Raw genomic sequence first — 12,037 nt, forward strand, 5'->3', positions numbered from 1 at the left:
ACAAGGACTGCAACCAGTAATACAGAAAGGAGCAGAAAAAATTCTTGTCATATATAAACCCACTTTAAGATTACACTTAAGGGAGCTGTATCAGCTCACTACTATCATTAACCCACATTACCCTATTGCCTACATCTACAAAAAGCAGCAAGGAAACCAAAGGGGAAGGGGTAACAGGGACTTACCTATGAGATACATGCCAATCCAGTCCCCTGCATCCACTTCCTCTTTTATATCCCAGTATATCACTAGGTCCTGTGAATGCCCGATGGAGTAGTAGGAGCTGCTGACCATCAGGGTGGACCGGCTGTCTGAAGTGACGAGGTCTGTGTCACTGGTAGACCTAGGAATGGTGACCGTCTCATGGGAATTGTTCCTGATGTCCATGTTATGGAACTGGTCAGGATTATAGCTGTATCTGAGAGGCTCTTTGCACCGGCGCCGATTTTGTGAGTTCCTAGATGGAGATGCCATGGCTGCCAGGCCCAGGAACCTGTTTTGGTACAGATTCTGTGAAGAAAAAAAGATAGGATAGTATTTACAGTGTTACGAATTTTTCAGCGACATCAGAGCTCAGGAAAAGTAGTAGGTTACAGCAAGAAGGTAAGATCTTTTTCCATTTATCATTGCAAAAAAGAGACACAAAAAGAGGCAGCAAGAACAGTTCTAACTCAACTCCTACTCTGTAACTCTTACCGTGAAAGAAAGTGTAAGAGCAAGCCTTGCACCACCAAGCTCAGCCACAGCTGAGCTTGGCAGTGTAAGGAAATTAATAAGAGCTGGCTTCCTGCATGTTAATGCACATATCCAGACACAAACACCACGACTACTGAACTGCCAGAGAGCCCCCCTCTTTTGACTACACGAGATAGTCTTCTCACTTCTCAGTGACACCTGGAGTAAAGTGTTAGCCCCAGTAATTCTCGTTACATTTGCAGAATCCTTCTCAAGGTGCAGTCACTCCAGAAACCGTATTTCATCTGGAGAGACCAGTTAGCAGCGAGTAAAAGCTGTTCCTCCCTGCTGGGTATCTGAAGAGTGAGTGCCATGAAAACAGAGTTAACCCTGATACAAAAACAGAGATGTGTTCACAGAAGTGTAAATACAAAGTAAGTGTTGCAATGTCCCTCTGTACAGCTGATAGCTTCCAATGCTACAGCTCTGATCTGGCTTTTGCAGCAGATTGTGAGATACTAAGCACTCCCCGCTCAGGTAGGAATTTATGAATGCACCAGACAATTAATGACAATTGAGAAGGTTACTGCAGAGTAGTCATCATCCTAGGAGTTGAAAAGTATATTAATTTCAACCTACCCTTCCTCAAGGCAAGCTGAGTGACTTGTACAAAACATGTCTTGGTGCATGAGTTAAGAGCTTTTGTGAGATGGCAGATGGAGAATGCTTAAGTTATGACTGGGTTAAATTCTGATGTGAAGACATTCTCCAATACTGATCAAAATACTAGTTATTCCTGACTTCTGTACTGCTTGTTTTTCCATTTTCTGTCCCAGCTTTCCCTCTTCTCTCCCTGCAGCTCTGCTATTTCAATCGCTCAGCTTTTCATTATTCATTAGCCTTCCATTATCCGTCTGTTGCCAACCATGCTGTCAAGTCTGTTAGATACAAAACTAGACAGCTTTCCAGTATGCAATGAAATGCTTTTCACATGATCAGAAGTCAAATCGTCCTTTTGAACTCAAACAAATTAAGTGGCAGAAAATCATAGCTCCATTGTCCAGCTGAGCAGTTACTAAACACCGGCTTTATCAAGGCTATGGTAGCACAGAAAAACAGTAAATACTGAAAAAAACAGAAATATTTTCTTTATTAATTCTGTTTTGGGGGGAATAATTAAGCAACCTATTATTGTATCTTAGGATTCTGTTGCACAAAAACTGTACAGAGAGCAAAAAATTCAGCTGGCACCCCTAGAATATGCTGTCACTTTGCAAACACTGCCTGACAACGCTTAAAATCCACTGACCCAAATCCTCACTTAGTGCATTAAACAGGGTTTATAGGCAAAAATAGCTCTGGTAGGAATGCCACACTTGATAGGAAGTGCTGCAAGACTGACGCTAATAATGCAAAAGGTATTTTTTCCTCTAATAGAGGTAGAGAAATGGGAAGGGAAGGGAAGGGAAGGGAAGGGAAGGGAAGGGAAGGGAAGGGAAGGGAAGGGAAGGGAAGGGAAGGGAAGGGAAGGGAAGGGAAGGGAAGGGAAGGGCATTGTGTTGCATTTGCCGTGCATCTCATCCTGTCTTTTTTTGCTGCTTCTTTTCTTGCATTTATTCACTGTTTGGAAAGAGAGTTTACTTCACAGTATAAAGACCAAAATTCCCTGTAAACAGAAAATGCATCTTGTTTTTTATCAAGAAACATGCTGTGAACATTTTCTAATCTGGGATGCACAAGCAGGCCTGCAAACTATCACACTCTAGTCAGTAAATTAAAATTGTTGGTAGTTTCTGTCACTTGGCAAAGAAGGCACTGTCTGTCACAACAGTATCTGACATAACTAGAATTGGTTTAATAATTGTGAGATATCAATGTAATGAACTTGAAGTTCACGCTTTGGATTTATCTGTATCATTAACATGGGTTCCTTTGCTCACTGCACTACCCAAAAGCTACTTCATTTCAAAGGCAGACATTTTATTTCTGGTGACAAATTACTCCAGGGAGTAGTGGTTCTGCAGATACTTTCATTTTTGAATGTTAATGGATGTAGAGTATTAATTAACTGCATACCTTAAAATTAAATTAGACTTAAACATTTTTTTCAGCTCCAGCATGACTTTAAGCAGTTTTAATAAAAATTGGATATTTATCACTCTGTTTGAATTCTGTAAGTTCCTGTTTTCCTGTGTGTTGATGCCAATGGAACAAATGGCATAATTTTAAAGCAACCCAGAAGGCCAAATTCTCCATAAATCCAGTCTCTTGTATTTCCAGAAAATCCCCACACCAAAAAAAAAAAAACAACCCAAATGAATGAAATAGTCAAACATAATTATCTGGATTAAATAATGGCATCAAAATACAAGCATGGCTGCATGAGTAAGTAGAAAAGAGGTTAGGTACAACAGTTATTCCACATTTTATCACCAGATTTTCATGTTTTCTATGTAACCATCTAAAGCCCCCAAGCCCTGGTGATAGAGTCTCGGCCATGGTGAGACAGCTTAAAAAACTGCAATGACATCCTCTTGATGTCTTGTGAAAGCAGTCTGATCCATCATGGATACATAATATATGTTTTAAAAATGTCTCTTTTAGGGGTGTGAGATTAGTATTTACTCAATCCTCTTGCAGAGGTGTGTACACTACACACACTACCTTGAAGAGTAATTTCTAATATAGAGTGTAAATTATAAAGCAAGGACGAAGAAGGACCAAATGTTGGTTGTCAAGAAACACCTCTTCATTCCTGCCTCTAAACAGTCATTCTACAATTGCTTCTACAGCCAGTCCTTGCAGGGGAGTTTCTATCTAGGGACACTCTACACAAAATAACCCCCAGGCTTCACTTTCCCACTCACTCTCCTCACCGCTGATTTTCAAAGAGCTCTGGAAAGCTTTGCCTCTAAAGATCTACCAGCTACATGAAAGTCCTACCCAAAATCAGGTATTTGGAGGATTATCTGTGAGCAGCAGTTTGCCTCTTATTTATCTCACCTAGTCCATCCAATGCAAACATCAGAAAAATTAATTGAAGATTTTTTTTTTCCTCCTATATAAATCCAATTGCAATACTATCAGGGAGTGTAGGAAGAAGCAGCCTAAAGGAAATGACAGATGAGATCTGACTGTAAAGAAAACTGCCTTCAAAAATATAAACATAGAAAACCTGTAATCAGTAAATACCAAGAAAAAAGTCACAGTTTCTTCCCACATTTTCTCCTTTTCTCACTCACACCTCTCTCCTTTCCCAATTGCTGTTAGGCATTCGTAAAACACAGAACTGTTGTCACCGGTGCCTTTTCCTTCACTGCCTGAAAAAAATGTACCGTCAATGGTGCTTGTCTCCCTCTTTGAGACAAGAAGAATCCTCTGGCTGAGAGGCTTCACACCACTATTGCCAGCTGAATTTCACCATAGGTTTTAGAGCTGCCATGGTGGCATCCCCTGGAAGTCTGCAGGGTTTAATGTTAGGGATTTTTTTTTTTCTTTTTTTTTCTTTTTTTTTTCCATTTGCGATTATTTTAAATCATGCTAGAAAAGTCCATGCTTTAGCAAAAAGAGATAAATCTTAGCTAAACATCTGCAAGGACCCAGCTCTGTTCTCTGTTCAAACAATTAAGAGCTTCCTTCCAGAAACTTGGACTGATACCATTTACCTCTGATAGCAGGAAGACGGATTTGTGGAGGTCAGGATGGTGGTACAATGGACTTTCACTGCTCATACCAGAGACAGAATATGACTGAAACGCAACCCATCACTGGAGCCCTGGCAGATGAAGAAATTGAAGAGAACAAGGTGACAATATTAGCCACCATGACAGCGGGCTCAAAGTAGTAACTCAGATGTCTGCAAGCATCACTGCAACCTAAATTTCAAGGGCAACTGCTGAGAAAGACAATGAGATAGTTTTCTGTGATGGGGAGCTTGCGACACAGCATATTTATCCATCTGAAAATTTAATATGCCAGTAGTCAAGTCTGATATCATAGGCAAATCAGATGTGGAGTCAGTCTCTTACTTGCTCCACCAGAAATTAAGGTTCTCCTGATAAGCTTTTAGCTGTCATTTGCAAGGCTTATGTGTTTTTTTAAAGACAACAAGGAGGTAAGACTGATTTAAAAGTAAAAAATTAGGGCAGTCCGGTGAAAGTGATAAATTACCTCAGCAGAACTCTTTGGACCAGCTTTCAAGAAGGCAAGAGCATGTGTGTCAACAAGGATATTGTACTAACAAAACAGTAAGTAAGGTCGTAACAGCCTGCATGTGAGATTTGGTAAGCTGGATGAGCTTTTTCTAAATCTTTCTAAAAAGATTTAGAAAACCTAGTCATAGCCCAAGTATGAAAACCTGGGGTGAAATCCTGAGGCTGGGGCATAAAGACAAGTAGGAAAACAACAGTGCCTACAGTCATCAAAAGAGGACGTGATGGGAATCTGCAAGCCAGAGCTTTGAGGAAGACTTTTAACTTGAAGGTGGGGCTGCTGAAAGGCCTTTCAGCATGTAAAACTGTTTTATTAGAGCTCAAATTAGAATTGAGTAAGTTCTAAAGGACAGGAAACTCACCTCTGTTGCATGGAAGAGTAAAAGAACTAGGTGAAAACAAAAGTATATGATAATGAATCTTGCTGCTGCTCCTTACAGGGCAGCACTTCCCCCTCCAGCCTCGCTCTCAACTCAGCAATGTGAAGTCTTTCCTCAGAGGAAACTCTCTCACTTTCCATAGCCTTGAATACTTATTGCAGGATCTGCTTCTTGCTTTTTCCAGGAACCTTCTCATCTTCACATCCACTGCGGGCCTGCTCTAGAGGCATCTCTTCCCCATCTGCTCTTCCCACCCATAGCCCTGAGGGCCCCTTAGCCGCCGCCGCTCAGCTACTTCCAGGGAAACTACATTACCTCTCCATCAAACTCAGAGGCAGGAAAAGGCAAATGAAGTATTTTGATTTCTTCCTTTCTGCCTAGGGACAGTCCTCAACACAGCACATGGTACCTGCACAGCAAATTTAACCACGAGAACGTTCACATTTTCCATGACTGCAGGCGCAGTACAATTGACTACACAAAATGCAAGGCCATGCAGAGGTAAGAAAGAACACAGTTCACAAGAAAGCTGTAATCAAGGCTACAGCTTCAGCTATCATAACAACCTGCCATCAACCTACTGCTATATATCTCAAATATTTATTTATCATCCTGTGAGGAAAAAATCCCTTTGGGCATTTGAATTTGGAAGAATTGTTAATACAATGCTTTAAAAAAAAAAGGATTTTTAGAGCATAGCTTATACTACAGCCAAATCCAGTAAACAAGGGTGTAGAGTGTAAAATGCTATGCAAAGTCTTCTCCATACAATCCAGTATTTGACTTGCTGTAAACATAAAACCCAACACAAAAGTCATGAAACTAGGGATTGGAGAATGCCACAAAGCCAAAGGATTTGGAGAGCACAGAGAACTTTGTAGCATTGGTCCATTTATTTTAGAGGCACAGGAATGGCTTCTTAGCACTTCAAAGGAATTGTTTAATAGCCCAAGGGAGTTGCAGGCTTACATGGTCTACTGACACCCTTTTCCCTGCACCCTTTTCTGCTTATTACAGAGATGAAACTGCTGCTCTTGGGCAAGCTGAAAACATTTCAGAGGAGTGCATGCCACAGAAAACTAGAGAACTTTAGGAGCATTTGTCTCAATAATGCACATCTATGGCACTACATATATATGTGTATATATATATATATACACACACACACACACATATATATATATATATATATGCTTATAATGACCACTAATCAAAAATCAAAGCCATTATACATCAGCAGCAGGGAAAATGATTGTTATTAGGCAGTTCATTTTTCCATTTTCTGACCTTGTGCCTTTCCAGTCCAGCTCTACTGCTATTTTAATGTATCCTCTTACATTTAACTTTGCTTCAGTGATGTGCAAATCAGTGCACAAATTAGAATCAAAATGAAAGAGCTGGCCTGAAGGTCAGCCCAGCAAGGTTTGGTGCTGGTGAGTGGGATTGATTCTTGATGCAGGCCTATTAGTCATAAGGCAGAAAAAAGTGGCAGCACAGTAATGAGGATATTCCTACCATCTACAGAGCAAACAAACAAGAGCAGTCCATATATGCTGAAAGCACTTAAACAATCTCCTGGGGACAAGAAGATAGAAGCTGGAATATGGGGCAGTGATTGGAGGGAAATTCTTGGGGTTCAGAAAAAGGAAGAAAATTAATAATGTGGTTTTCTCTTCTCTGCGTGAAAGTACTACAAAAGACTAATGTCTGATGAACCCAAGAGAGTGTGCTAAAAGACACACACATTGCATTAAGATTTGTACTCCTGTAAGTATATAAACCAAACAATCTTCTGAAAAATAACAACACAAAAGACATTTTCCCAGTTTTACATGAGTTGACCCCAAATTTCTCCACTTTATGTATAACTAAGAGCAATTAACAATCTTATGTTCAAGACATTTGCACTGATTCAGTGACAACCCACTCACAGTTCTCCACATAATGCACTAGGAAGTTTCTGCAGTGGAATGCAACTATGTACAAAATTAATTTCTTATTTTCTGTTAAAATAGTAGCAGCAAAAACGGTCTTGTCTCAGCAGTTTGGCACAGCAGGAGATGAGAAACAGCCATCAGACTTACCCATTACAGAAAAAAGGTATGAAAACACTGCCAACATTTTTAAAGGACATATTCAAGTACACAAGAACAGGTAAATATGCAATATGGCCTGAATATAAAATCTCAAAAAGATAATTATAAGGGAATTAGAAAAGGGCCAACATGATAACATCTTCAATCAAGACAACATTACACAGCTTCATTTTGGTTTTTTTTCACATTACAAAATAAAAGAAATAGGCTTAGGATCTGCTCATATACTACAGTCAAATACTCCAAAGTCCACAATGCTTTTTGTTCATGCTTTATGATGCAAATAATAGGAAATTTATATCTTTTACTTGGTTGGTTTTAACCACCAGAAGCAGGCAGAGAAATCTGCAGCAGTACCAGACAGAGGAAGGAAGTGACTACCTCTCAACAGGTACAAGGTGAAGTATTTGTACATAGCACAACACACCCCCTCTTATCACACATCCTCACGTCCACCAAGGCCAGTGTGGGCTATGCCAGATCCACAGATCCACAAGTCCTTGTGACTGTGCTGCCAAAGACTAAAAACCTCCATTCTTCATCATTTCAAACCCACCAACAATATTTATGCACAACAATTGCGGCAGGAAGAAATCCAAACATTCCATAGCAGGCACTAGTATTGGTTTAATCCACCTTTTAAAGTAAATTAAGCATCACTCTAAGAAGAGGGTTTTCTCAAAAAGCCTGTGTGTCCCACTCTGGTCTGTCTAAGAATCACTGCCACATTTATGACGTCCACTGGAAAGTGGGACTCTGCTGGCCTCCCAGGAACGGCACTTAATCCAAGGGGCTTTCAGGAAGGAGGAGGTTAAGAACAGGGATGCTCTTCTCTGTTACAGGCTAAAAACACTGCTGCTCTTCTGTGAGGTGATCCACTGATACTCCTACTGAGAAGCCCTGACCATGCTGGATGTCCTGTTTTAGGTTCTGCACAGCACATAATAACAGACATCGCTTACCTGATGGATTTTTATAACCAGTCGCTTTGGTTCTTCAAGTACTTTGTCCATGAAAAAGGTCAATGTCTACAGAGGTCCAGATTCATTCAGCTGAAATTCTGAGTACTTAAGCCACCCAATCTAGGAATGCATTACTCCCTGAGTACTCAGGGAGAGAAGGCACAGGCTACTCATGAAAATGACTGAGACCCAGGTAAGGCTTTTCCAGACAGAATTCAGCTCCACCTCTCTTTATCCCTTTTTGAGGAGTCAGTGACTGTTAGGATCCTAGGTCAGACATACTTAGTAGGAAGGAGTCAGATCTCTCAAGCTGTAAAATTCTGTATTATATAAAGGTAAGTGGGCAAAGGACTCCTGAGAGCAGCAGAAAATGTGTATTCTAAGTACATTAATGGATGCAAAATAAAATCATAAGGGAAATTAAAAAGTATAATTAAATTACTACCTGATTAACTAAGAATAGTCTGATTTTCTAGACAACTATAAAATTGCAGACTAGAGGGTACATCCAGAGAAATAGCACAGAAAATAAAATACTTAGTATAGTATATGCACTCTATGTACAGCTGTTTTAAAAAATGTAGAACCAGTAAACGCAGCAGAGGTTTACAGGAAAAGCTCTGAAGACATCCTGCACAATTTAAGAGACTAACAATGAAATTATGTAGGGTAAATATGAGTTGCAGAAAGACATCCAGTAATGCACACTGTTTCCCAGAACTGTCAGGTACAGCAATTTCTCAGTCATTGCTCAGAAGCAGTCCGAGATTTCCCATATCTCTTCCCCAAAGTTCAGTGACTGGAGTAATTTTTTTTTTTTTTTTTTTGCAGAAAGCACTCAATGTCTTATGTTACATGAGAGTTATAAAAATTCCACCATTCTTTACCATGAAGAATGCATTACACCTTCCCCTAAAACAACTGTTTTACTAGAAAACAAGCCTTGTGTGATTTCTGTAGTGTGTATTGCTACCAGACACAAGAAAAAAAGACTTGTCTAATGTATTACACAGGTGTCAGGCACAGCTTATTATGCATAAAATATACACACAAAAAAGAGGCACTGAAAATAACTAAGTACAGATATCAAAAGAGAAGTTTTTAATATGAACCTCCTTTCAGACACAAGTATATATCTTTGCAAATGAAAGGTCCATGTGTGTATGTATCAAAGGATTTATCCTGCAGATCTATGCATGTAGCATTCCCACCACCCATGCTTCTCTTTTTGCCTAGACACTCCTGTGCAGCACAAGTGCATCCATACACACCACAAGACATTTATCACCATGACCTGAAAAACTTCTGTTGATTCTGTGAGTGCCATCCTCTGAAAGAGCTGTGTGCACTTTCCCTCCTACCTCCTTCTATCCCAAGCTGTTGGCAATGACCCTGTTCCTCTGTGGCATGTCTCTCACATTATAGCCCATGCCATAGCCATATTCCAGGTGACCATGCACATTGTTCTCCTCCCCATCCCTTTTTTATTTGCAAGGCCTATCTGCCCTTTCTCACTTGTCAATACCACTGTCCCAACACTTGTAGGTAGGAAGGGACAGGACACACAGCATCACTTGCTGTACCAGCTATAAGACAGGCACTGGATTAACTTGTGCGCACAATAAACACGCAAAACCCAGGCAGGCTGGAAGGAGGCTCTTTTCACTCATGGCTCTCTGGCTGACCCCCACTCCACAGCAAAGAGAACATTAAAAATGTCCTATTTCATTCACTGCTGCTAGACTGTCATGCTTCTTTACGTCCATCTGTATTTCTTTAGGAGTGTAAGTGTTTTGAAGTGTCAGTCTCTTAGCCTCCTCAGGCAGTGAGGCAGGTAGGTACCATTAGCAGTCTGTCAAGTATTAATGCCTGTATCAACCATTCCTTTGATCTATGAACAACAACAAACCATTGCAATAAACCAGTCTTTCAACCAGACACCAGCTTCAGAGTGTGCCCCCAGTTCCATCGTCTCCCTTTCAATGAGGCCTGAAATATTCCCTGACATTTTTAAATTAATTGGCTACAGAGTTCCTGTTATTACCATATTACCTCCAGAAAACTACAGAAATGCCATCCAGTTGAGTGTGCTTGATCCTGCTTACAATAAAGGCAAAACTTCCCTTGATTTCAATAGGGAACAAAGTGACTTTGTAAAGCAAAGGAAAACCCGTATAGCTGTCAACAGCTGCAGCTAACAAGGACTAATCCAGACCTGGAAAATAAAGAGTACATATTTTAACTAAAACACTTCAAATGTTTTCATCCATGGACAACCTACTCTGTTGGAAGACACACCACAAAACATGTAGAGCAGCAAGTTGCATTTTGAAATAGAGATCACAGCAACTACTCTTAGAATGCAATCTCAAAACCTAAAAACAAACATGTAATTTGATAGGTTAGAATTAATTTAAGACATAATTAGTTTTAGACCATGATATCTGGTTTTTTTCCTATGCAATTACAAGAATAGACATTTTTCATTTTTTCTAAAGAAAACTGGAACATGAGACACTGAAGCACAGTCATCATTACTGCACATTTTCTGTCTGATATCACTGGATGTGATTTCAGTGAAAATGAAAGAATTAACACTTCTTGAAAATACTAAGAGTTTGAATTCCCTGTTTAAGCATGCTTATTCTTAACAGATTATCTCCTCACGTATGTACACTTTCAGGGAGACTGTGACAACAAAATAACTAAAATTTGTTGTTTTTAAAGAAACATCTATTATGACCAACATTTTGAGGATCAAGATTTCCTAATTTGCACTGAAGAACAGTAAAGAAAAACTGACTTATGCTAAATAATGGCACAGATCCAATATTTTATTCCTGAAAATAATTCTGATATAATTAAAAATCTAATACTAGTGATTTTAAACCTACAAGGCATAGTTTAAAGGGTAAGATGTCTCTGTTCCTGGACAGGAAAAACTAAGACAAGTATTTTCAAACCAGACTGCTATTTACTGCTTCATCATTATTAAAAGTTGTTCATATTTTGATTGTATAAATCATAATAAGCCGCTACTATAACTGTATTCATAACAAAGCAAAAAAAAATGGGGAAACTATGACTAGAGAAAAGTAGTAGCTCTGGTATTACAATCTCTAGTTGAGGAATAAGATTCCGTGGTGGCTTTTTCTAAGGCCCAAAAAACTCCTACATGAGAGAAGAGAAGCTGTGTTCAGGGACGCTGTTTTCATCTAGATCACCGTGAGACAAATCTAAGCCACATATCTAAGGTTTCCTGGCGAAGTGCTAGCCAATGCTAGATGAAATGCAGCCTGGTAGTTTCCTCCTGGAAAACAATTACAGGTATAAAGCAGATTTTCAAAGCAGAGACCACCCATAACAGCTGGAGCAGTCTAGTTCAAGCAGATGAAGAAGAGCAAACTGGTCCAGGCTCCACCAAACAAATAGAAACATAGAAGAGAGACAAGACCTGTGACTATGATCTCCAAAAAATCCTGGAGTTGTACATAGAGATGGGCAAGCCCTGTGGTGACTGATTTCTGAACTCCACCCATACTGAGTTGACTGCCAGTACACCTCCAACGCAATAATTAAATGTTACTAGGGGTATCACACAATCATATCTAGAGGCCTGTACATCTGCTTACGTTACTGCACAGGGTTTTAATTTCCTTCTTTCCTCTTTTACTCCAGTTCAAAAGGGTTTCTAGTCCCTTGCTCAAAAGGCC

The 12,037-nt window shown here is 39.8% G+C and overlaps 1 protein-coding gene across 6 annotated transcripts in view; it reads right to left on the reverse strand.

Annotated features, from left to right (window-relative positions):
• HECW1 (HECT, C2 and WW domain containing E3 ubiquitin protein ligase 1) overlaps nucleotides 1-12,037 on the reverse strand; it is a 246,687-nt gene that overhangs the window by 159,974 nt on the left and 74,676 nt on the right. For all 6 annotated transcript variants that reach the window (XM_038129377.1, XM_038129379.1, XM_038129376.1 and 3 more), the window contains one exon: nucleotides 186-510. In XM_038129377.1, coding sequence (XP_037985305.1) covers nucleotides 186-510 — 325 coding nt within the window. The remainder of the gene's footprint in view (nucleotides 1-185; nucleotides 511-12,037) is intronic.

The sequence above is a fragment of the Motacilla alba genome, chromosome 2, assembly GCF_015832195.1.
Source record: "Motacilla alba alba isolate MOTALB_02 chromosome 2, Motacilla_alba_V1.0_pri, whole genome shotgun sequence".
Taxonomy (NCBI): domain Eukaryota; kingdom Metazoa; phylum Chordata; class Aves; order Passeriformes; family Motacillidae; genus Motacilla; species Motacilla alba.